The sequence below is a fragment of the Exophiala bonariae genome, assembly GCF_035927105.1.
Source record: "Exophiala bonariae strain CCFEE 5792 chromosome Unknown scaffold_6, whole genome shotgun sequence".
Classification (NCBI taxonomy): Eukaryota; Fungi; Ascomycota; class Eurotiomycetes; order Chaetothyriales; family Herpotrichiellaceae; genus Exophiala; species Exophiala bonariae.
Window position 1 is genome coordinate 1,051,891 of NW_027042481.1, and position 24,913 is coordinate 1,076,803.

Below are 24,913 nucleotides of genomic sequence, written 5' to 3' on the forward strand. Positions count from 1 at the left end.
CTCCTATTCCTGCAAACGGAAGAGGAATTGTTGAAGCTATCCGTGGGAAAACGGCAGCAGTGTAGGTAGGAAAACCCGAACTTATATCAAATCCTGTCCTGCCACTGAAGCTCGAAGCTAGGGTTGAAAAATCCGCCCTCCCAGCAGAAAAGGTTATCAATCCTCAAGCTCAGAATGCGCGCTTTCAACTTCACTGGCATATTCTTCTTCAGCCTCGCGGAGCTCTTCAAGGTCACTACTCGAGGCGTCGGAATCTGCAGCATTTGCTCTGGCCTCCTCGAGGTCTTCGCGTGCTTCTTGCAACGACGAACGCTGACTTGACGACAATTCTGGATTGTATTCGAGTGGGGGCTCTGTCGGTGGGGCAGCAGCTGGAGGGGGCGCGCCATAACCTCCATAACCTCCGTAGCCGCCTCCTGATGGCGGTGGAGCGTAGGGGGCGGCAGCCTTGTGGTCTGTGGCCAGGTTAGTCTTTATTGCATCTCAAATCTTAGCTTTAGATTGATGCTTTAGTGGGTTCATACCATCGTCACTGTCATCTGACAAAGCCAAAGCTGCAAGACCTCCAAGTGCAGCGCCACCAACACCAGCAGCTACTAGCTTGCCTGTTCCTGAATCCTTGTCCTTCTTGTCCTTCTTATCCTTCTTATCCTTGTCCTTAGGAGGATCGACACCATAGAAGGCTCTCGCATGATCATCGTGACCGGCGACAGGTGGAACGGCTGGCATGGCTTGGCCATAATTCTGGTAAAAGCCCGGTGCTCCTCCAGGTGGACCCGGGGGTGGGCTTCCAGGACCCCATGCGGGCGCAGGAGGTTCCCATTGAGTGCGACCAGTGGCTTGCTCGAGAAAATAGTAACGTTGGCTGTTCGGATCCCACTGTGAGATCCAGCCGGGTGGAAGTTGTGGACCCGATGGAGGTTGGCCATATCCCGCTTGAGGAGGAGGGCCACCCCCATATTGACCGTAAGGCTGTTGTTGTGGTTGACCGTACGAGTAATGGTCTTGCGGCTGACCTTGTGAGTATTGTGGTTGGCCATACTGAGGCTGTTGAGGGTAAGGATCAGAAGGCTTGTTCAAGTTGGGATCGGTAGATTGCGCTAAACAATAGGACGCGTCAGCTTCTCTTGAGGATGAAGGAATATAAGGGTTCCTGGGAAGTTCCCACATTTGGTGTGCTCATCATCTTTCTTTTTCTTGTCCTTGTCCTTGTCATCGTCATCATTCAGAAGTTCTTTGACTTCATCCTTGAGTTTCTTGAAAAACGACGCCATCTTGATGGATGACGGATGAATTGATCACTGGAGACTCAACACGAAGATGGGAACTAGAGGTGCAGAAGAGAAAAAAACCCACCAGGACCTTTTTAAGGCCAGGGTCACCTTTTGAGGAAGGCGGGTGTGAAATCGAACACAGCAACGGCAAGCACGATCAGTTCATGCGTGTGACTGTGCGTTGAGGCCTCATTCGCCCGTAGTACAGTCGGAAGGCCAACGCATCAAATCGGTTTGGATTATCACGAAGCGAGTGCGGCTCCTGTGTATCGACTTGACGAGTGAATCTATGAAACCGGCCTGGTAAGTGAAGCAGTTGATGGTCCACAGTCATGCGAGTTCTACCAGTATTCCTTGGCACCAGATGATTGTGAAGCTGCCCCTCCAAGCAAATCACTACTTTCCACCTTGGCAGTGGGTTTCTTCATGCGAGACGCGTAATAGCGTGCCTGGGTAAGAAGCCGTTCAAGAGAACAGCCGCCGTTAGACCTGGTGATTGTACGAAGCCGCTCTGGTCAGAACTGATGCAATTGCTTGGGCTTGGAACGAGCCGATAAGACTCGGACCGTTGCGAGCTCAACAAGAATCTATGATAGGTCATGACGAGGCGAAATGACTGGGGCAATAAGCTGAGAAATGGTGAAACATCAAGTTCATTCCGAACCCACTGCATTATCATCGATCATGAGGGGGAATGGATAAATAATTGACCGAATATTGTCGGAGATCCATCGCCTGCAAATCATACCTTCCGTTGGGAGGGGTTCTACGTGGGTCAGAAGTCAATTGTCATACATTTCTTAGAGGGAGGATCTCATTTCTCTCAACTATGAAGATGCGGAGCATGGACTGGATACAAATTGACCCTTGAAGGCTGAGACCAAGATTATACACATATGTGAGGGACCAACGCCATCGGCATTACATTTACATCCACCGCAATCAAGAGCGCATAGCATGCAACAGCTCTACTTGAACCAGCCACTGATGCCACTCTTTGCCTTTGCGGCTTTGTCTTCCACAGTCTTGTCGAACTTGTCGATGGCGCTGTTGAGTTCCTTTCCAGTCTTGTCCCGGACCTCCTTTGCTTTGGCTTCGGCTTCGGCGAGTTTGGATTTTGCATCAGCAGACTACCTCGAGTTAGTAGGTGTTGCTATCAATTGACAGTTGAAGGTGAAATTACCGCTCGGTCAAATTTCTGGCCAGCTTGTTGTGCGAGAACTTCGCCCTTCTTCTCGGCCTCCTTCTCTCGACCGGGGATCTCACTCTTCACCTGTGCTGAGACCTTGTGAGCATCGGCTACGGTATCAGTTAGCAAGGCCGACGTGTCACCGTGCTGGGGAGTTCTTGCCTTCGAATTGTTTCTGGGCAACCTTCGGATCACCGCCAGCCGAGTAAAGATAGTAGCCAACACCACCGGCCACAGCAAGACCACCAACGGTCAATCCTCGTCTCGACATGATGAGTGGGGTGTGTTTGAAGTGATTGAGGAAGGGAGGATTTCTGGAGGAGAATCGATCAATTTTGGGAACAAACAAACACCAGGATGTTCAGGAAGCCAGGTTGTGGTTGTCAGGATGGTAGTGAGGAAAGGTGTGGTATGATTGAGAAACGCAGTTGCCGTGCTTTGCTTTGCTTTGTACTGTTGCATGACTGGTGGAAGCTGGAGGGTTGGACTTGAAGGTTGGGGGTGGGAGTGCCAGTGGTGAAAAGCTGTGACATCATTCGTACTTGGTAGTATGACAGCATTATTGTTGCCATAGGTTTTAGTCTCGGTCGTGGCTGCACTTGCCCATTCCCGTCACATCTTTGCCATGTTTGCTTCCCCGCAAGCTCACGCCTGTTCTATGCCTAGCATTGCCTGCAGCTTGCCTGCAGCCTGCAATTCAACTCCGAACATGATTCTTGCTTTTTCAACGTTGTGGCCGTCAAGATCCAGAACAACCTATTGTCCCGACCTCTAAACTCTCTTTTACATTCTCTTCAGTGTCGTCTTGCACATATCCTTCATATTAACAACATAACCTCACAAAAGTCCCTCGAATACTCCATCACATTCTATTCCCAAGACTGGCCCTCTCAAGCCTCGAGCCGCGTCAGCGCCAGCGAATAAATAGAGTCTTCCTGATCATGTTTTAAACTCGCTCGACTTGAAACCTAACTACCAATCCCCCCTTAAACATCCTCCTGAACTATTTCTCAAGGCATGTCCAACAATGTCGCCCACATTGCCACACGCGTCTCTACCGTCGATGGTGCCCCCGATCCTTACGATCATGAGATCTCTTTAATCGATGCCACTACATCCTCAGACCAAGCAGACCAAAGATCAGCTTCTCCAAGTCCAAGTTGGCGACAACTAGCAAAAAAACCTACAAAATCTTCTCTGAAAGACCACCTTGTACGGAGAAAATATGCAAAATGGCAAGAAGATCGTCTGTCCTCCAAGACAAGCAGTATTGTGACTGAGGATGATGGCACAAAGCCATCCACCGACACTGCCACGGCTTCAGCTCCAAAGAACGGACAATCTCCGCCGGAAACTCGAGCAGAAACCCAAACTGTTGATTTCGCACAGGGCGAATCTACCGCCCGAGGTCGACAGAAGTCGGTTCGCAAATCTCCAGGATCAAAGAAGCACAAAGATCGTGTCTACGAGTACGATATTCTTTACGAGAATCAACGTGGTGCCTTCTTCTGTGGTATCCCTCTTTACTCACATTCCTCACTTATGCCAATCGATCCAAGCCCGTGGGTGAACAAGGACTACAAAGACTCGCCCGTCAATATCACTAATGCTCAAGTCCCAGACCCTAGCTGGGAATGGACCTGGAAATCTTGGTACGTGGATATGAGTCACGACGTTGACGAAGAAGGCTGGCAATACTCGTTTGCTTTTGGTCGAAAATTCGCCTGGCACGGAACCCATCCCTGGTTTCATTCTTTTGTGAGACAACGCCGTTGGTTGAGGAAAAGATCAAAGAAGGACCCTGATCATGGTACGCGCAGGCCTGGTTCATTGGGTGCTGCTCATCACTTAACTGGTGATTATTTCACCATTCATTCCAAGAGAGATCGGAGCCCAGTAAGTGCGGTCGATGGGCCAGGTAAAACCGCCCGACCCACTAGCTACATGAGCTTTCAAAGTACTCTCGACTTGGAGCAGCCACCTGAAGATGTCAAGGACATTGCCAGTCTACTCAAAGCTCTCCGCTTCGCCACAATTGACCGAGAGAAGGTAGAAGTGGTCAAGAAATTCGTGGATCAGGGTGGAGAAGAACTCGCATACCTCAAGGATCATATTCAAGACATCATGTCCTTTCTTGTCTTCCAGAACTCAAGGCGACAACTGTTGTCCTTTCTCAAGGAGACCGCGAATGAAGCTCGCCAGCATCGTCAGAAACACAAAGACGATGACAAACCCGAGGACGATACAGAAAGTCGAAGAATTGATAATCTCCTGGCAGCTGTTGAAGCTGCCAATGCCCAGATTTCCGGATTGGAATACTGGAGTGACAGAAAGGATATTTTAAAGACCGTGGATGATGAGAGCATGGCAATTCAAGCTATTTCGACAATTTTTGACGAGCCTGCTCCAAAACCGCGGCCCGATGACGATCCGGTCAAGGAGATTCGAGGCATATCATCAGATGCAGAGATTAAACCAGAAAAATCTCCCATGCGCGTCAAAGTTTTTCAACAGCTCAATCAAAATAAGGAGCAGAAAGAAGAAAAGGTCGATAAGGGGAAAGAACGAGAACATGACAGTGAAGATGATCAGGTTGAGGATAACTCGGATTTACGATTGAGGGTGGACCAGGTATTGATTCCTGAGAAAGACTAGTCGTCATCTCATTGTATTGTTTATTAGCGAAGGCGTTGGACGGCACTGTACGAAATATGTATGGATACGCCGCATGTAGGATGGAGGATATCCGTACCTACCTGTATCCATAATGTGCAAATTATTACTACCAAGTGCGTCATACCACACGAGAGGCTTGAGACGAGGCTGGGGAATCAATTTAGCCTAATCAGGCTTAGTGCGACGCGGTCGTGTCAAAAACCAAGGCGCGTCGCCCCTTCCTCGGATTGACTTAAGTCGGATTCTACCCACCAAACTGCAATTCACACCAACACCAATTGCTGGCAATTATTTGACTGTCTGCTGGATGTTCGCGTGAACTACTGTTGGACTATTGTAGACTACGAACAAACTCCGAACTCCAGGATATATTGTATCAACCCTGCTGCACACTAGTGGTCGCTCCTTCCCCAAATAACCATGGCACCTTCCACTCGAGGCAACCGTGTTGCGAAACGGCAGGCACCACTTCGAGCTTTCATCAAGGTCACCAAATCCACGCAACCACAGTTGAGCGCCAAAGCTCGCGCATGTGAACGGTTGATCACACCGTTGGTAGAAGTTCCACAGCCACACAAAAAACTGCCGAAACGAAAACGACCGGTGGTTGAGGACGATGATGAACCAGAAGCAGAGAATTTGTGTCCAGGTACTGCAAGTGGGAAGAAGGTACATTGATTGATACGTATTGAGGAAGCATCCATACTGATCATTACTGAAGGCCAAATTGTTCCAACAGAGCTCCAGTACTTCGCAAAAATCCGAAGAAGATGCAATCGATGTTGACATATCAACCCCCCTTAAATTCGCCGGGCTATCTCTTACCGGAAAGTGTTCTGGCCATGCATCAAATCAACCGGAGCTGCCTCCTGTGCTACAAGATCTGAAAAGTTTGCACAGATCTTTTCTCAAGGCCTTCACAATACACGTTGCTCATAACGGTCCAACCGCGCCAGCAGATTTGGCATCCTTCCTTGGCACAATCACCCGCATATGGAAGAAGGACACTGTCTCACGAGAGGACATCCAACGCATGCTGGCGATATATGAGATTGGTTCCGAGCCTGATGTCACTTCGCAGACGTTGAGGTTCAAGAACAGCCCATTTAAACTCAACTTGGCTGGACTGGGAAATAATGTTCGATACCATCTTGAATTCTGTGGTAGTCAAGTCTTGGGGCAACACTCGTACGAGGAGCAAAAACTGCAAGATTTGTATGAAACAGAGCTCGAGAAGAGTTTCACTGGTCAGCAGGGCAAGGCGAACAGCTGGCTGTCTGATGACATCTCGCTTCTTCCACGACTTGAGATCCAGATGGGTGTGCAGACGCAAGTCCGGAGAGAAAAAGCATCCTTGGCTCGGAGTCATATTCTAGGGACACATGCAAGCAACAAGACTGTTTCAACAGTACAAACCGCAACTCAAAACATTGAAAAACCCGAAGCAGAAACCGTAACATCTTCCGAAGCACTGAAGGCTCGTACACTCTCACTATTCGACCGAGTCAAAGCTAAACAGCTGGCCAACTCTTCCAAAACTGCCCCGACGACAGAATCAATATTGCGATCCAGGGCCATCGGGCGTGTTGATGATGTGGTCGACATCTTGCGAATGAAGCAGCAACAGAAGCTTGGAGCCACTCTCGGATCCTCACTATATGAGAATCCCAGCCAAGCCCGGAGCAAGATATCTTTCGGCATGAACCAGGTCATCCACGATATCAGAAGCAGTTTGTCCGTTCCGATTGCGGAGGAAGAGATTCATATGTGCATCAAAATCCTTGCAAATGATGTTCCAGGAACGTGGCTGACGACGTTCAGTGTGGGAAAGGTACAGACAGTGATTCTTGATGGATCAGGAATGAGCGGATTTGAAACCAAGCGAATATTGAGCGGGAAATGAGAAACGACCATAGAAGCGATTGTCAGAGCGAATTTTGTTTTCAATTCGTTGTACGGAGTACAGCCGTTCTTTTCACGCCTCATGCGTGATCGGATTGTTCAAGACGATTTGGTTCCTGTGTTTAATACTTGCGAGGTCCGAGTTGGATTTCCTGGCGCAGTTGGTCTTTGATGGCCATGATGGTTCCATCTCCGACGTCCAATCACTAGACAGAAATTCAAACACCATTTGAGATGATTTTCTCTTCTCCAAGTCCCTTCAAAGGCCAGTGAAAATGATAGTAGAGAAGTGATAAATCGTTGAAACCACGAATCTTTATATTCCTAATACACAGATATTACATGACTGTCTTGCAAGCCGGGATCACGACTCTTAATGAGAAGGCCATCGCCCATGAACGCCTGGTATCATAATCCAAATCCATGTGCACTAGCAGGGAAAGCTCTGAATAATAATACATCAAAGACGCCCTGCAAACCCAGTAACGCCGACGACAACACTTGCGGTGTCGAGGTCAGGGAGGAACCCAATTACATTTATACCCTCTGCACGACGACGGGAGCGGGACGCTCAAACTTGGAGATCACCCACCAGGCATCTATGTCGAACACGACACATACAAAGGTCAGCGAAAAACCCACAATCTCGTATTTCGGAAGGGAAGGAGGAGACTATGGACTAGCAGGTACTTACGGATGACGCCCGGCAGCCAGCCCAGGATCGACAGCAGAATGTTGATGAAGAAATTCGAGTCGCACCCTGTTTTGAGGAATACCGCTAGTGGTGGCAGGAAGAGCGCGAGGAAATACAAGAGGACGTCGCTCTGGAGATGGGGTGTTAGTACGGATGGAGTAGTAGGTGTGTGGGGGTGAGATGAGATGAGATAACATGGTAAAAGGACTTACGGTTGATGATGGTGGTTTGCTCATGTTGGCGGTTGTGAGGGAGTTAGAGTGTTTGATTATTGTTTGAGTATGGTGGTGTGTATGCGAGGAAAATCTAGTGGTAGTTTGTTGAAGTTGTTTGTTTTTGTTAATATAGGTAGTGAAGCAAACAGAGAGAAGGATTTGGAGAGATGGTGTCTGCAACGCTCCTCTTCATATACGAGCGAGGTCTTTAGCTGAACCTTCTCTCGATTACGAAATCGCTGTGAATGAATCCAGGGAATTGGTCAAAGTTTAACCTAGCTAGACTGCTCAGGTGCCTCAGACGGAACTATTTACTCGTATGTTCAATAATGGCATTCTCAGCTCGGGAAAGCACGGCTCCACAAGCTCTGCCCTCTTGTGGGAAGAGCCGAAAGTGTAAACAGGCAAAGAACATCGAGAGCCAACACTATGAATTGAAAGTCGCGCATCGCGTCGCATCGCATTCCGAGGGGTGCGCTGAGAGCTACTATCGCTAGAGCCATACCTAGGAGGTAGATTTGGACAGTCATAGTGGCCCTGCCTGCGGCGTGCACATACGTATGCGTTAAGTGAGCCCCAAAAGAAAACTTGGAATCTCCATCGTATATGTCACTGAAACGGCCTTAGAAGGTCGTTCAGCCACCACTAAGCGACTTGAAGTCATCGAGCCACCATTGCATGCGATTGTCGTACAAAACCGAAGGTTTGAAGCAACAGTCGTCGTAAGCGTTTTGCGGCTCTAAGCCAAAAATACTTTAGGTGATCGACGCAGGCTGGTGAGGCCCGGACAGTGACGTAGCTCGTGGCGCAACTGTGGAACTTCAGCCTCACCAACTTTGGATTCTTTCAGGCCTTTTGTTTATCCGTTTCCTCCGGCTTGCTTGGCGTCTGGGACACGCCTCGAGGCTCGGGTGCTTTCTTGAACTGTTTGACTCGCACTAGAGGAATTGCTTTCTCTCGGAAGTCTCTGCACTTCTCAAAAATATAATCTACCTAAGTAGTCATTACGTGCAAGCTTCATTGCAAATGTCTGCACTGAGGATGCCATTGCAGACCAAGACAAAGCAAGTGAAGTCCACTATGGTTGTCAAACGCGTCTTGATCATTCGGGCGCGGTGGGTGCTATCGAAGGTGAGTGCCTGTCTAGGTGGCAGGAAGGTCTCTTCTTCTTCTTCAACGTGCCTTCGAATCCATGCTGCCTTCGTTTCTGCAAAAGCATCTGAGAGCTTGGTTCAACGTCCTCCAGAATCATCGGATGCCCACACTATTGTACCAAACTACTTTGACACTAAGCGCCATTCTAACTCCAAAAGCCCTAGGCGGGCCACGGGCGACTCGCACGACCAATGCCTTCAAACTTGAACGCCTATCTTTCATAGGAATAAGTCTAGGCCTAGTCCTCTCCGTCTAGTATCGCAACTGCCCGCATATGTTGCGCAACGAGTTCTCAATGCTAAGACAAAGCGGCCGAGGCCTTTTCGACTAAGCAAAATCCAGAAATTGCTCCTCAGTTGTTCTCACAGCCTGGTTTCTTCTGTTCACCGACCCTGACTCTGGGGTTTCTTTCCTACCATGGATCTCTATGATGTTTGCAAGCAGTTAATGGGTAACTTCCTGGTCCTCTAAGTCCAAACAGCTAATCTTGCTGTAATCTACAATCAAAGATGGAGCCCCAAGATACATCACCATTAACAGCGAAAGCGAACGGCATGCTTCCTCAGACCAGTCACAATGTTCCCCCCTCAGCTCGGTCAAAGTTTCCTCAGATGGCGACAATTCCAGCCTTGAAGCATACTTCCCGAGCAGATGATAATGCAAATGCGTCTCTACAGGGGACCACGGGTGCGCTTCGAGAAATCATCTGGTCTCTTGTCTGTGTTAGTCTACCGATGATTGTTTTGACTGCCATATTCATCGGTCTGGTCTACGGCTATTTGGTATCAGAGGATCCACTGACCTCGGACGACATTTTTGGACGACCTGAATCATACGACCAGTCCGCATACTATGTTAGATACAGTGCTACACGACTCATCACGGTCTCATCATGGACCAGTACTGTAACTTCATTCACCACTACATTTGTCATGACTCTTGTGTCATATCCACTCGCGAGATCCTATACGAGAAAATCGGACTTGGGGGTCTCCAACGAATTACCAACCACATATCAATTCAAGCTGATAATCGGCCTTCTGGGAGGTAGCTTGGGATCTTTGTGGTCGTGGTTAGATTACTGTTTATGGCGGAAACCCATCAAGCAGACTAAGCTCTTGTGGACAACTGCGACCGCTTTACTCGCTTCCATCGTTCTGAGGTATGTTTGGACCACTCTTTTTCGTTGCGCGGACGCTGATGTGAAGCATCATACAGTTTTGGAATTCTTGCTGTTGATACATGGCTTCACATCACCACGTCTACCGTTCCATACGATACTCTATCATCAATTAGTGCTCAGCCTGCCTTCTCATATGGGCGCGTTCTTGACCCTTTTTGTTGGAATTCAACCACGCAGTCTGAGATTGACGACTCTGCTCAGTGTATTGGCTCCCTTGGTCCACCTGGCAACACAGTATTTTTCCCAAGCGCGTCTGAAACTGCGAGAACTCTGACGAATCTGTCGACCGTGAACTCAGTACTAAGTTGCAATCTGCGGAATACTTCACTTGCGTATGTCACCGCTGCTCGGCGTGATTCAAGCCTTGATTTCCAAGCAAACACTTACGCCATGAGCACAACTTGCAAACCTGTCAGTCAAGAATGTAACCTGGAGTGGACATCCTACTGCACCTATGAAGTGTGTAACGCAAATATGGTTACACCAAGTATAGCTTACAACTGCAGTCCTACTTTATCTGGCAACATGTTAAACAATACTGGCACTACATTCGACGCAAACCAAGGCGGAGGTTCTAGAGGTACGAGTAGTACCGGCTTTTTCCTCCAGCTGTTTGAAAAGGACAACTACGTTAACCCAATAGGTACAAATGGTGGCAACACCACGATGCGCAATCCCTTCTACTTTACGACTGGTGCTTTGCTAGCCACTACCGACCTTTTAGCCAGCGATCCAGAGGCAATTTCAAGCGATTCTCAGAACTATGCTTTCATCCTCTCGTGCGTCAGTACAGTTTATGACTTCGTTTACAATACTGTCAATGGTACTGTTGTTAATGGAACATACACGGCGTCAAACGACACCTTGACAGCCAATATTCGTTGGGCTCTAGGAAATGTTCAAGCTTACTCTCGAAATGCCCTCGAATCAGCCTGGATCAGTGGAGCACAACAAGTGAATACTTCGCAAGGACTTTCAGATTTCTTCGCCCAGCGGTTCAGCGAAACTGCAATGAGCATGGTGGTTGGTATTACACAGCCGTCGTTGAATATCGCCGAACGAACGCGTGAGCATTTGCTGGTGACGCGATTGCCAAAAGCTCCATTCTTCACCTTGATCGTACTCAATCTCTTGTACGCAGTGCTTGGGGTCCTGCTGGCCGTTGTGGCTGTTGCGAGTCAGCCGCGTGCAACACGGGATGTCCAGGCTCGTCTCAGTATTGCTGGACTTGTCGCTGCTTTATTCGAAGTTGACAGAAGTTCGAGCATTGGACACCCAAAGTCATCACCCGGCGGTATCGAGATTGCCTTCGCCGAGTATCGAGAGAAGAATTTTACAGGACCGAGAGTCATGGTTGTGGCTAGAGACGGCAGCCATGCATTTGAGAAAACCACTGCACCTGAAAAGGGCACGAAGGGCAACGGACCGGCCACTGCTGAAGACCCCTCGGTCTCTTCTGCCGAGATGAGTACCCTATTGCCACAGACATCAGAGGAGCAAGCGCAAATCACCGCGTCTGAGAACAGGGCCTTCACAACTGGCAGGAGCAGCACCTACTAACCAGTAGGATGATGTAGACCAGCTCAACCTGGACAGCCTCGTAGGTTATCGTGGGACAGGACTATATTCCAGATCAAGTTCTCGACTATATTTCAACTGCTTGATATCAGCCACAATGCATAACATGACTGAAGTGTATATAGCCTTGACATCGGAAACTCAGATACCCGGCTCAATCGCTGAGTACGCCAGCGAAACGTGCCACAGGTAACTTAGGTACGTAGGGAGGTATTCCCTCTGATCTACAACAATAGTCATCAGCTTCGGCAACTCAATCAGTGGCCTGATCTAGAACCCTTTCAATTCTCCAAGAGGCCTCTTTCCCCGTGAATCTGAATTTGTCCAGCTTAATTCGGAGATCCCAGCCTCCACCTCGTCTCCCAATAACGACACCATGTACTCGAAAGGGCGTGGTGCAACAAAGCTTTCTTTTCTCCGCTCTGGGCTTTTGGCCTAACTCTAAATTAGGTCGGTTCGCTTTCGTGACCTTTCTCATCCATTGGATGGAAGCCTCACCGATACTGCTGTTGTTTTACCGAATGTGATTCCTTTGACTGCCACTTTGGATTCGTGGAGTTTATTGCTCAGAGATAAGGGTTGTAATTTCTGATATATTGATGGATCTGCTCGCTTGAAAGAAGATAATGTGCTTTTAGCATTTCGGTTTGAACAGGTTGTCTGGTGGGCCCTTGATATTTAACTTTACTATCCATCTTATTTATCGATTTGTGCCCTACAACAATAACAAACAGTCTTTGCGCTTTAGATATTGCATGTTGCCGAAGTCAAGATACAAGTCAGCGCACTCACTGGGGATCTTTATCCTTGACAGCAAAGGACAAGTGCACAAGGAGCGACGACACGGTTTCCAGTGACGTGAACCTTTTCAAATTGTCGAAAAAAGCACATAGAGTTAACCTACTTGCGGAAGGCTGAAGACCCCCGTTTGTACTGAGCGGCATATCTTCTATCTTGACAGCATCGGCCTTGAAAGCACAATGGCAGGTGCACCGATTCCCATCCCGGTGCAAGGCGAAGACGAAATGATTCTATGCATGGAAGATATCAAGAAGATTGCGGACGAGAAGTTCCCCGTTGTCATCCGAGGTAAGTTGATTTACCCAAGCACTATCGTTTCTCAGACAAACTCAAAGCATCATGAATGCATCCACATGATATGCACTATTAACCCCTTCCCCTTCTTTGCATCTAGACTTCATCAACGATGGCTCGACATACCAGACGACGATCGCAGAGAACTCAAGCGCCTTTGGAAAATACCGTCTCCGGGCGCGAGTCATGGTGGATGTCTCGAAACTCGACACCTCGACCGTCTGCCTGGACCATAAAGTCAAGTTCCCACTCGGCATCGCACCAGCAGGTCTTCACGGCCTGGCACACAAGGAAGGCGAACTCGCCACAAGTCGCGCCGCGGCCGCCATGAACGTGAACATGATCGTGTCGAGTTTCGCGAACTACTCGATCGAGAACGTCACCGCCGCGGCCAGAGCCAAAAACGGCGATGTCGAAAAAGAAAGCATCTCCCACGGTCAGCAGATGTACATGATGCGCGACCGCGTCTTGCAGGAGCGCATCATTGAACGTGCCGAAGCAGCGGGCTGCAAGGCCATCTACCTGACAGGCGACTCCCCGGTCTTGGGGGTGCGATACAACGAATGGCGCCACGATTTCCGCACGCCCGAGGGGTTAGACTGGCCTATCCTCGAGCGCACGACGGAGGACATCCGCACGACGAAGCACGATACGGGTTTTATGGCGTTCAATGACGACTCACACAGCTGGGTGCGTGATATCGCGTGGCTGCGGAGTAAGACCAAAATGCAGATCTGGATCAAGGGCGTCTTGACGGCGGAAGATACGGAGCTCGCGATCCAACATGGCTGTGATGGGATCCTCGTGAGCAACCATGGCGGCAGACAGTTGGATGGTGTGCCCGCGACGATTGATGCATTGATCGAGTGTGCCGATGCAGCGAAAGGGCGTATCCCCATTCATCTCGATGGTGGCATCCGAAAAGGTACCGACGTCTTCATCGCACTTGCTCTCGGCGCTGATTATGTCTGGGTCGGCCGTCCGGCGTTCTGGGCCCTCGCGTATAATGGCCAGGCTGGGGTGGAGAAGATGTTGGAGATCCTGTATGATGATTTCCGTCGGTGTATGGCGCTCTGTGGCTGTAATTCTGTCAAAGACATTAATCGGAGTTGTTTGGCGAGGATGGGCTTAGATGGTGTGCTAAGGCGGTTGGAATAAATGTGGTAAGGAAGTCGATCTCATCACACTAGATGCACAGCTCTATCCGTAGCGACTAGATTAGCAGTTTCAAGATATTGAAACCATGAAACACAATAGAGCTAGTATCCCGAGTGTCGCATCGCTGCTGCCCACTCGGGGACCTCTTTGCACAGTGCTTGTGGAAAAGCTCTATGTCAATGAAGCAGTGTGAAGACCTGCCCGTCCAGCTCTGGGTAATGCTCTGCCAAGGACGTGAACACGGAACACATTATCAAATTTCCTCTTATCAACTGCCTGACGACCTCGAAAACCTGTGGTCATACGCCGTCCTCGTGTCCGCATCCATCTCTGAATATATCTGTTCCGCCTCTTCAAGTTTGGCCTGCTTCTTGAGCACATAGATGAGACCATGCCTTGCCCACGGCTTTGCTTTGTGGTTCTCTCCATATATCATCTTGCAAAGCCGTAACTCCTCACGATACAGGTCCGCTGACTCCTGATATTCCTCTAACTCTCTCAGAGTTCCTGCCAGGCCAGATATAGCCCTCAGCGTCCTTCGATGCTCATCACCATACAAGTCTCTCAACAGGGGTATTTGATTCCGATACAGCTGTTCCGCCTCACGATACTTTCCCTGGTCGCGACATACTTGCGCGAGACTTAGCTTAGCGGTCAATGTTTCTGGATGCCTTTCACCCAACACCATTTCATACCGGTCAACGCCCTCACGAAACAGCTTTTCCGCTTCCTCAAACCGCCTTAGACCCTCGAGTGATTGACCAAGCTGTAGTAGGGTCCTGGTCACGCTCAGGCCTGACAGATCGTCTCTCGGTACGCTTCCAACTTGGCTCAAAGCGTCTCGGATCATCTTTTCCGATTCTTCGTACCGCCTTTGAAAATACAATTGCTCCCCGAGACGTCTCATACACCTCAGTGTGTACGAATCTGACTTTCCGAAGAGTGCTTCACATCGACTGAGGGTCTTGCGAAGTATTTTCTCCGCCTCAACAGGCTCTCCACAGAAGTGAAGTGCCTCGGCAAAGCGTATTGTGCTTGAAAGAGTTTTCCGATCCTCCTCTCCAAACAAACTTCTTTCTTGATCTACCGTCTCGCCAAATATCTGTCGGGCCTCAACATACTTCCCTTGGTCCAAGAGAGCTTGCCCAAGCAAATGCTTAACGTCCAGTAGCACTTCTGAGTTGGATTCTTGGGGTGTCTTGCCCATTTGCAGAAAATGTCGACATATCGATTCTTGCTCTGCATAGTTTCCTACAATGCCATAAAATTGGGCTACACCGACGAGAACTTCGATGCCAAGGAGGTCTCCTATCTTTTTCTCGTAGAATTGGAGTGCACTCAAGATGTGCGGTAGGTACCGTTGCCACAAGTTCTTGTTGGCCTGAGTCGGATACGGGCATCTTTTTGAGAGCTGTTGTACTGTTTGTTTCATCCAATACTCTTGCTCTTTCTCTTCCTGCAGCCAGCTCCGCATCGCCAGCTGTACCAGCCGATGTATGTCGAATGAATACCCGTCCTCCCTTTCACTAACAAACGCGTATGCTTTTAGTACGCCAATGGCTTCGTCAAACTCTAGCTCGTCCTTTCTGTCTAGGCAGAGCGAGTATGGGATATCTTTCTCGACAAAGAAACAGATTCCTCGGAGAATTCTGGCAGCCAATGGCTTATCCCGTTGGACTTGGGTAAAAGATATGAGCCACGTCGAGGCGATTGCACTATTCATGCCTTTGTAACGGCCTTTATATTCAGTCTGATGGCTGAGTAGCCTAATCAGTCTCTCATCTCCAGCCTGGCAATGTAGCAGATACTTGTTGACCGACATGCTCGTCCTTGCCATATATGCAGATGCCTGTTTGATGGCTAACGGAAGATTGGTTAGTAGTTTAAGCAGGGCTTTCGTACTTTTGTTGTCGCCCAATTGTGTCTTCTTTAGGTTTGTCTGTAATAGCTGGATGGCTTCAGTGTCACTCAATTCCCCTGCTGCAATAACATTTCGGCTGGGGATGTCGAGTTCGGCGGCAACTTCATGATTTCGAGTGGTAAATAAAATGGATCCAAGAGGACTGGATGGAAGGTAATCACCGAGCGAATTGCTGCGAAAGAGGAGCTCTACATCATCTGCATTGTCGACAATCAGCAGCCAAGTACCACAGCCCCCGTCGCTCATTGCGTTTTTCACAAGAAATTTTACATCGGCTCCGCTCTCTTCGAGCCCTGGCACCAGAAGTTTTCTGCCGATCTCACGATAAGCGTTCTCCAAGCTGGTCATGTCCACAGTCGGAACCCAAAAGATCGAACAGGAAGGATATTGATCTCGAATGCGAAATGCAGCCTCGAGAGCGATCTGAGTCTTTCCAGTGCCCCCGAGGCCTTCGATGACTGTTCGCTGACAGCAATCCATTTCCATCTCAGGAGGAATTAGGTGAAGCAGCTCGTCCATGATACTTGTGCGATCCACGAAATCTCGATTTCGTTCGAAGGGAACCAGCCAATGGAACTTCTGGTGACCTTAAGGAATACACATTAATTAGTCGCTGATACTGGGGGTGAAATAAACAGGTGAAAATGGAGAATGGGAAATAGCAGACCTGGGTTAGTAGGCGTACTTGCCACGTCCCTCTCTTTCACAGTACTTGCAGCATCCCACTCTTTCAAGAAAGCTTTCGTGCACGCAGCTGCCGCAGCTGCAGCATATGACTGCCATCCTTTTTGTTTGTGACTATCAGCATAGTCGCAGACGCCCTTGATGATGATAGTCGGAAAATAGTCCCAAACGCCTACACCTTCCATCTCGAACCCAATCACGCCTTCTGCTTTCACTAGCTGGTCACGGTATTCCCCTGACCTTATAACTGCATTCCCTGAAGCTACGATGCCAAAGTGAATCTCCGGGTCTATCGTCGAGGGGCCGGCCATACGCTTGCGTTCCTCACGCATGTTGGCCTGACATCCCAGGTCATCACAATTAGCATGGAGAGCTACTTCACAGATTTCCCCCACCTCGCTGCACTTCTGACAATTTGCAGACGGGTGATGCTGGTGAATATAAGACGATCGGTAGAGAACATCGTACTCTCGACCAGGGCAGACTGTACCGGGCAAAGTCTGCTGAATCTCCTGGAGGTATCGAGTGAGATTCCTCCGCATTCGTTGCTTATGCTGGGTTGTCGCAAGTCTAGCCTGGATGGCTCGAAGTTCCGGACTTGGTCGTCCAATTGATGCTTGAACGTCCGTCTTCCTCTCAAAACCACCGGGATGTTGCCTCCCAAAATCATACTGAACCAGGGCCTTACTGATGACAACGTCACCAAGCAAGATCTCCTGGTGATTATTTCCAAAAGGTGCAGCTCCACAAATGCCGACCACAATAGCCAGCACAATACTAGGGAAGCTCACACGTGCGGCGGACACAGCTGCAGCGCTGGTAGTCCCCATGCCAGGCATATGAGCAAGCACCACATTATGTTCACCGATCATACCGGTCGTGTACTCGTTAGGATCCCCGCTGGCTTTTCCATATCTTTTGCCTTCATCGTCCCAACAATGATCAAACGTCGCCTGAACACTCTCGGCTTCCAGTGGCAAGGCACAGATGAGGATGATCCTAAAGTCACTGCGATCGCGAGGAGGACGGATGGCAGGTTGGGTTTGGGGAGAAGATGATGGCCAAATGTTGTGGGTATCTGGATTTTTCTCCGGCCTGAAGGGGGTGGACATTATCTCCGCTAGTATGCCTGCCACAGTATGAAGGGTGACACGGGCATAGAGGATTCAACGACCATGTAACCCCTCAGTTTTCGGCTCAATCAGGCTGAAGAAAGGTCTCGGTCGCATGCAGTGATGGTTGGCACTCTCGTGCCAGAGACATGTAGAGGTTTAGTAGCAGCAAATCGTCTTCAGTGGAGATAGACAACGCGTAGGCGCCATGAGGCCATGCGCCATTGTCGTGCCTTGCTTGCCGGGACCTCACTTGGTACATCCTCTACCTCGTCCCGTTGCCCATTATCCGAGAGATGGGTATTGCTGCCAAGGTAAGGTGGGGGATAGCGGCTCGTGCCTCGCCGATCGGGGCGGGGGTATTTAGTGCCTCCCTCGGGCTGTGCTCACCTTCAGCTCACGCGAGTCAATTTTCAACGCTCGATGTGTATCTCTGTCCATTACCAGGGCCAATTCCCTATTCTCAATACATTGGTCAGCTAGGTGATGAGCACGGAAAGCGTTTTCTTGATGCTCCACGAACACAAGACTTGACTAGTTCGACGAGGACAGCAATTTGAGTCGACTATTCGTAGGGTGGCGCCTGCGTCTGAAAACCAAACGCTGCTATGTAAATGACTGATTGGTTGTTCCACCAGTTTTCAATCTTGATCGACATGTTCCCTCGTCTTCTTACCCCGTCCCTTGAAAGCCCAGCCTATCTGATTCGCCATCTTGACGTCGTGATTCAAATCGTCCGCAAAACTGTATACCAATCCAGGGTTCTTCTCTGTCCAGTCAAAAAGCGTTAGCCTTCAAATGTATGCTAGATACTCCAAGGGGAAGCAAGTATAAAATCCATGGGGGCCAACACTTACGAAACCATCTTCCGGCCATGACCACATCGAGTCCATCCTGGAGCAGCTGTTCCGCCAGCTTGCCATCATAGATGCCTCCCACGGCAGACACCAACAACGAGCTACCGAGTGCTTTCTTGATCTCCAGGGCAAACGGAGCCTGATACGCCGGACCCTTCTTGATGCTGGTGGCCTGTTTGGGATGCAGGCCCGCGGCACTCACATCCAGAAGATCCACGCCATGCTCCACGAGCACTCGCGCGAGCTTGACACTCTCCGCCACGGTCCAGCTCTCAGGAAACTCGTCGACGTGGGCTTCGAGCCAATCCGTGGCACTCAGACGGACGAACAACGGCGTCTCAGCTGGGATCTCGGCACGGATTGAATCCACGATCTCGACGAGCAGTCTGGTGCGGTTCTCGAACGAACCGCCGTACTCGTCGGTCCGCCTGTTGCTGACGGGACTGAGGAACTCGTGCAGGAGATAGCCGTGCGCGGCGTGGACTTCGACGACGTCGAAGCCGGCCTTGACGGCGCGCTTGACGGCCGCGAGGAAATCGAGCTTGAATCGCTGGATCTGTGTGCTCGTGAGCTCCTGGGGCTGCGGATAGCCTTGGTCGAACGGGATCGCGGACGGCGCGAAGACTTGGTCCGGCCAACCTCCTGCATCCTCCGCTGCCGTGTCGTCAGTTCCTTTGGCCAGGAATGGGGCCGTCGTACTGGACTTGCGGCCTCCATGGCTCAGCTGGATCGCGATCTTTTGGTTCTGGCTGTGCGCGAACGTCACGATCCGGGCCAATGCCTCGATGTGGCCATCTTCCCAGAGACCCAGATCCTGTGGACTGGTCCTCCCCTCTTTTTGCACGGCGGCGGATTCTACAAACGTGAGTCCTGGTCCACGCTGCAGGATCCCCCCAAGATGGGTCAAGTGCCAGTCAGTTGCATAGCCGTCTTGGCTGGAGTACTGGCACAGAGGAGAAAGGAAGAGTCGATTGGGGAAAGTGACGCCACGGATGGTCAGTGGCTGGAAGAGTTTTGGAATGTGCTCACTCTCCATCGATGTACCAGATGCAGGTGATTGCTCTGGGGTGAAATAAGGGGCATTCTGTGCCGGCGCAACATAGCCATTGGCGTGGACGGCCATAATGGGGAGAGAGTTCGTAGGGGCTTCGGAGAGGGGGATCACAATTGATCATGTTGCACCTCCTGAAGATTTGACTCACCTTTAATCATCTGAATGATCTAGCGGGGAGTGTATCATATGTTCATAATACATCGTCTCCAGATGATTAAATTGGTATAGTCACGTTGAGCAAGGGCGCGCGCATGTTCAATCTACGCTCTCGACATCCTTCGATCAATGGCATCATCGCCCAAGAAATTGCTAACATGGAGACTGGTCAAAACTATTCCATGACAGATCTTGAAGAATATCAAAACGCAGGAAGGCTTCAGGAAAGGGCGTGGGCGTTGTTTGGTGTCTGCGCAAGCGGTGCTGCTTATTAATGGGCATTTGTTAACGTGGTGGTGAAGTCACGTGTCGTTTTCTCCTGTTTCCTTACATGCCCTGCCTGTCAGTTGGCCCACACACGGTGACTCGGTGCACCGAGGCTTTCGTGGTAATGGGCAGGGCAAAACAATTGCACAAGAAGATTAAGACTGATACTTAGTTTGAAGGGGTCATTAGGATTAGGTATTAAATTATCATAAACCGCAGTCAACGTCACCAAACAGTCCATGTGGGACGAGACGCGAGAGAGACCGACTGATGCAAGCATGTTGACTTTCCCATGATAGCAACGCCGAACCAGTAATGCTATGCACAAGTTTCAACGAATAATGATCGACCACTTCGTCCCGTCGATTCATCCTTGGCTATTCAGCCGCCTAGGTATCAAATCGACTCTCCGAAGCCGGTATCGATATTGGCCGTCGTTGGATAAAATGGAGCATGATTGACCAGACCAGGCCAGGCGGCCTAGGAAACATGATAGGGGGTGGAAGCTTCAAAGGAGGAATTGGCAGCAATGTGGCCGTTTGCATGCCTCGTACATTGAAGCCATTGGCTGTGCCTCGTGGCAACGCTTCTCAAACGGCATTTTCGTATGCAGCTCCCCCCTTCGGTTGTGAATCGAACTAACTCGACGTCGCTGGGCACAACGTGCTCGTGTAACAATCCAAGCCAACGTACACCATGCTGATACTTGGGGACAAGAATAATTTCATGTCCCGTCAAAACTCCCGCTGAATGACTAGACCAAGCGAATGGCATATCGGTCCTTAAATTGTCGATATTTGTACAACAGTTCTTGCAAAGCGAATGCAACTGATCTCAATCCAAGCGGTAAGCAGTAGCCGCTGGATGATCATAATCTTTTGAGAGTAAACCACCAAAAACAACTCGTGGATGATCTCCGTGTAACCACTCGAACGATAATTTGTTCCACCTGCATCCAGGAATCCTAGCGTCGTACCAATAGGTCATTGTTATGCCAAGGGTTACCCCCCTCGATGGTAAGAATGGAAAGTCACCCCAGAAACTATGTGTGTGTCACGGAATCGAAAAATGCCATCCCGTCTTCGAGTACACTTCCGACGGGCATAATGGAACATTGAAGTCCAGAATGATGAATTAAAGCAGCTCGTATGTTATGATTTTCTCGACACTTGCCGGAGAAATGTAGGTCGTGGTCCGCTGTGCAGTTTGGTACAATGGTCGTGATTCTATTTGCAAAAATTTCAAAATGTCGCTCACATGCAAATCTGATCCGTAAAGCATAAGACGGGTCGTGTGAAGAACGCCAGGTCGGTAATGCTAGGGAGGGAGGAAGTATAGGGTGTAGGTTGTAGGATTTCGGATCTTTAGGTAGGAGACTTGTGTATGGGAATGCTTATCTCTCGTGGTTAGAGTAGGCTTCAGTCCAGAGATTTTGATTTTCTTCTGTGGGACTTAATGAGCCGGAAGAAATTGAGGAGGATGAGCCGATGGTCCATTCATCGCTATCAGGGACATCACCATCGAGCCCAGCTAGTCCATACTCATAGTCATTGTGGTGCTCGCCAACCTCGATGAAGTCGTAATCCCAGCGGTAATTCTTATCCGGTTGTAGTCGGGGAAGGAACTTGGACTTCGCGAAATAGAAGATGATACCGGCCAACATGCTTCCGGCAACGAGATCCACAGCGTAATGATGAGAGAGGTACATTGTGGCCCACCATAACCACATGGCATAAAAGGCGAACAGAGGGGTAAGCTTAGGGAAGCAATGGCTCATGAAAAGAGCCTCGAGGGTAGAGGTGGCGGCATGAAGGGATGGGAATGCACCGAAGACCATCGGAGATGCTGTAAAACCGGAGGTATACATGTCGAAACCGAGCAAAGCATCGATGCGGGCCAGGCCAGCTGGGGAACCCTTCATCGAGTAATTCGCAGGAGCCAAGCCATACATGTTTTCGTACCACGGCGGAGAACAAGGGAATAAGACTTGGGTAATAACACCGATCAAATTCATGTATCCGAAGCTGAAACCAAAGACCGTGACGGTGGTAGGGGGGGCGTAGACGAACATGATGGCGGAGCAAACAAAGGGAGCTCCGAAATGACCCAGACCGTAAGGAAACCATGCCAACAAGTCAAGGGCGGTACTTTTGTGTGCGGAGAGGATATTGGATAGGTTGGCGCCATAGAGAATGTTCTCAAGGGCAGGTAGGACTTTGACCCAGATAGGTGGTCGCCATTCGGAGGGGATGAATCTGGTCAATCGGTCAGCTTAGGCCCAGTAAAAACGATGCCGAGAGGCCAATAGCTTACCTGCATGCATAGAACCATATTAAATATGCTGCAATGGGCATAAAGGGTCGAAAGAATTGTCTTGTTATGGGAAAGATCATGGAAGTGAGGAGGGTAGTAGCGACAGCAATTTTGACGAGAGGACCGGGTGACTCGATGATGGACAAAGAGAAAATGCCTACAATGGCGAGGAACAGCCATTGAAAGTCATAGACGGTCCATTTGTGGTTTTGCAGCGACCTGAGAGTATCTGCAGGAGAAAACGAGGTCTGCAGAGCAGATATGGAGGACGCAGGCGACCCCCGATTCCTCAGTTTGGACCGCAACCTGCGGCGTAGTCGGTGCGGCACCAACAACTGTATTGAGCGCCAGGGTAGTTGGATGTGCTTCTTGGAGAAGGGAGAGTCCTTCCAGGACGGAAGGTTTGACTGCATCGCCGTCGAGTTGTGCGCAGTGGGATATTGAAGGTATGCGAATTAGTGGCGTGGAAATAGTATTGGAATGGCTCCGAGTGGTGCTATAGGGATGGCGACGGTGGAGAGAGGAGAGAGGGAGTCGACGAGGAGGATGGCGAGAAGAAGGTGTTGAGTGATCCGAACAGGCCGGTTATTGGCAGGTGGGATAGGTGGTGGGTGAGTTGGAAAGGGAAAGAGAGAGTGTGAGCGTGAGTGTGAGCATGAAGGTCAACGTGAACATGAACATGGAAAGAGCAGGAGGCAGGCAGCAAGTCAGACGAGCACAAGCACAAGCCAAAGGCAGTAGCAGTACTCGGACCAGGACAGGGCTTAGGTGAGCAGGCAGAGGAGAAAGAAAGTGGTTTGGACTTTGGAGTGGATGTTGGCGGAAGCGCTAGAGAAAAAGAGAGGTTAGCTTCAACTTTGCACTGCACAAATCCATGTGCACAATCATCATCACTGGTGGATCGGTGGGACGGCTTCTTCGGTTCGGTTGGGCTTGAACGAATTGGAGAATGATGGTAAGCCTGATGTGAAGATTCCCAGATGATGAACGACTCGTTATCAACCGTGCTCGTAGGATTCCACGGCTAGCGATGAAGCAGTTGTTTCTGTTACGGAGTCTGCGAGCAGCAATGCCAACACAGACACAGACACTTTGTACCTAGGTAGTTAGGTACCTATGGATAACTAGAAAATAGTTAAACAAAGCCGAACAATCCACGAGAATTCCTCGTCACTGGGAGTACTTCCAGGTACTTTCCAGGTACCCTGGACCTGGTCCGGCATGCCCAGGGCAGCTGAACAAAGCAAATCGCTTCGCCATCGGCGTGGATTATTCACAGTCCAGGCCAGACATAGCCACACTCTTCGGCTTCGGCCACGAGTTCTGTTCTTCTAATGCCACGAGCGATCCAATTCACATATTCAATAAATAATAAATAACCCTCAAATTCAGAGTTCAAGTGTTCACGGCCCAATCTATTGTTATGATTGTTGTTAGTACTATTAGCAGCGCATCCAAATTAACCTCTAGGAACACGCGAAACCGAAGGGCAAAATCTGTCACTTCGACGTCACCATGATGTAGATTTCCACGCAGGATTTCTTTTGCCTCTATCCGCCAATTCTTGACTTTTATTCTCCGTGACTGGCTAAGCACTCACAGTTGCCGTTTCTCGGCAGCATCATAGATGTTTGTTCTTGGAGAGATGATGCCAGCTGAGAATGTCACCGTCTCAGCCGTTGAAAACGTTGTGATACACAGACATAACTTTGATGGTCTCACTAGCTAACGATGATCAATGTCCGTATCCGTATTCGCAACCTCTTGCTTCCTGATCCAGCCTCGTTCGCTTATCCCCAAACGACTTCAATCTGATACACCGGTGTGGTTTTCTTGTGGCTGGCCCTAATCTTTGATCGGTTCAGCCACACCTTTTGCATAAAAAGCCTTTGTGAAAGCGACACCTCACAGTCAGCCAATTTCCCATCAACCCACCCCCTAACAGCCAGCCCTGTCCACGCCTATCCTTATCCTGACCACTTTCAATTTCAACATCTCGGAAAAACTCTTTCTTCTGCCCACTCATCAAATCTCACAATCTCCCCTATTTCTTCTTTCCAGTCTCGATGGTCCAGAACTCAGCAACTTCTGATTAGGATCACCGCGGCTGTTTCCGATCATTTTCCACCCTGGACATCTATCGCCGCATCGGTGATCATGCAATTCGCACAACCGATGATTGAGCCGCAAAGTGGAGTGGGACCGGCTTCCCAGCACGCGAGAGATTTTCCTTTCGTTATGCAAATTTTCTCTTTATGCATCCCGCCCGAAGCCGAACATCCAGTCACATGCCGTTGACTCAGCAAGCCCTCCCGCTCCGTACCAGACCGCCCCCTTCACGTTTCGTCTGAAAATAAATCCTCGTAAACCTCGTAATCTGCCGCAAGCTCGCATCTCATCCGAGGTTGACCTGCACTGCACCTCATCATC

The 24,913-nt window shown here is 49.7% G+C and overlaps 10 protein-coding genes across 10 annotated transcripts; 4 read left to right on the forward strand and 6 right to left on the reverse strand.

Moving 5' to 3' along the window:
• Positions 1-156: 156 nt before the first annotated feature.
• LTR84_011834 (uncharacterized protein) lies at positions 157-1,274 on the reverse strand (the record flags this gene model as incomplete). Its single annotated transcript, XM_064855362.1, has 3 exons — positions 157-455; positions 525-1,100; positions 1,169-1,274. 3 exons carry the CDS (start codon positions 1,272-1,274, stop codon positions 157-159), a joined length of 981 nt encoding a protein of 326 aa, XP_064708951.1.
• Positions 1,275-2,242: 968 nt separating this feature from the next.
• Positions 2,243-2,734, reverse strand: LTR84_011835 (uncharacterized protein; the record flags this gene model as incomplete). Its single annotated transcript, XM_064855363.1, has 3 exons — positions 2,243-2,404; positions 2,458-2,573; positions 2,659-2,734. 3 exons carry the CDS (start codon positions 2,732-2,734, stop codon positions 2,243-2,245), a joined length of 354 nt encoding a protein of 117 aa, XP_064708952.1.
• Positions 2,735-3,480: 746 nt separating this feature from the next.
• LTR84_011836 (uncharacterized protein) lies at positions 3,481-5,118 on the forward strand (the record flags this gene model as incomplete). Its single annotated transcript, XM_064855364.1, has 1 exon — positions 3,481-5,118. The coding sequence occupies one exon, from the start codon at positions 3,481-3,483 to the stop codon at positions 5,116-5,118; it is 1,638 nt and encodes a 545-aa protein (XP_064708953.1).
• A 441-nt stretch (positions 5,119-5,559) lies between these two features.
• LTR84_011837 (uncharacterized protein) lies at positions 5,560-7,042 on the forward strand (the record flags this gene model as incomplete). The annotated part of the gene is made up of 2 exons (XM_064855365.1): positions 5,560-5,808; positions 5,861-7,042. 2 exons carry the CDS (start codon positions 5,560-5,562, stop codon positions 7,040-7,042), a joined length of 1,431 nt encoding a protein of 476 aa, XP_064708954.1.
• Positions 7,043-7,578: 536 nt separating this feature from the next.
• Positions 7,579-7,971, reverse strand: LTR84_011838 (uncharacterized protein; the record flags this gene model as incomplete). Its single annotated transcript, XM_064855366.1, has 3 exons — positions 7,579-7,640; positions 7,736-7,865; positions 7,948-7,971. The coding sequence occupies 3 exons, from the start codon at positions 7,969-7,971 to the stop codon at positions 7,579-7,581; spliced, it is 216 nt and encodes a 71-aa protein (XP_064708955.1).
• Positions 7,972-9,614: 1,643 nt separating this feature from the next.
• LTR84_011839 (uncharacterized protein) lies at positions 9,615-11,848 on the forward strand (the record flags this gene model as incomplete). Its single annotated transcript, XM_064855367.1, has 2 exons — positions 9,615-10,267; positions 10,324-11,848. 2 exons carry the CDS (start codon positions 9,615-9,617, stop codon positions 11,846-11,848), a joined length of 2,178 nt encoding a protein of 725 aa, XP_064708956.1.
• Positions 11,849-12,846: 998 nt separating this feature from the next.
• On the forward strand, positions 12,847-14,119 carry LTR84_011840 (uncharacterized protein; the record flags this gene model as incomplete). Its single annotated transcript, XM_064855368.1, has 2 exons — positions 12,847-12,955; positions 13,062-14,119. The coding sequence occupies 2 exons, from the start codon at positions 12,847-12,849 to the stop codon at positions 14,117-14,119; spliced, it is 1,167 nt and encodes a 388-aa protein (XP_064708957.1).
• Positions 14,120-14,387: 268 nt separating this feature from the next.
• Positions 14,388-17,836, reverse strand: LTR84_011841 (uncharacterized protein; the record flags this gene model as incomplete). The annotated part of the gene is made up of 2 exons (XM_064855369.1): positions 14,388-16,627; positions 16,726-17,836. The coding sequence occupies 2 exons, from the start codon at positions 17,834-17,836 to the stop codon at positions 14,388-14,390; spliced, it is 3,351 nt and encodes a 1,116-aa protein (XP_064708958.1).
• Positions 17,837-18,477: 641 nt separating this feature from the next.
• LTR84_011842 (uncharacterized protein) lies at positions 18,478-19,816 on the reverse strand (the record flags this gene model as incomplete). The annotated part of the gene is made up of 2 exons (XM_064855370.1): positions 18,478-18,605; positions 18,694-19,816. 2 exons carry the CDS (start codon positions 19,814-19,816, stop codon positions 18,478-18,480), a joined length of 1,251 nt encoding a protein of 416 aa, XP_064708959.1.
• Positions 19,817-21,563: 1,747 nt separating this feature from the next.
• Positions 21,564-22,896, reverse strand: LTR84_011843 (uncharacterized protein; the record flags this gene model as incomplete). The annotated part of the gene is made up of 2 exons (XM_064855371.1): positions 21,564-22,425; positions 22,484-22,896. The coding sequence occupies 2 exons, from the start codon at positions 22,894-22,896 to the stop codon at positions 21,564-21,566; spliced, it is 1,275 nt and encodes a 424-aa protein (XP_064708960.1).
• Between the last annotated feature and the right edge of the window lie 2,017 nt (positions 22,897-24,913).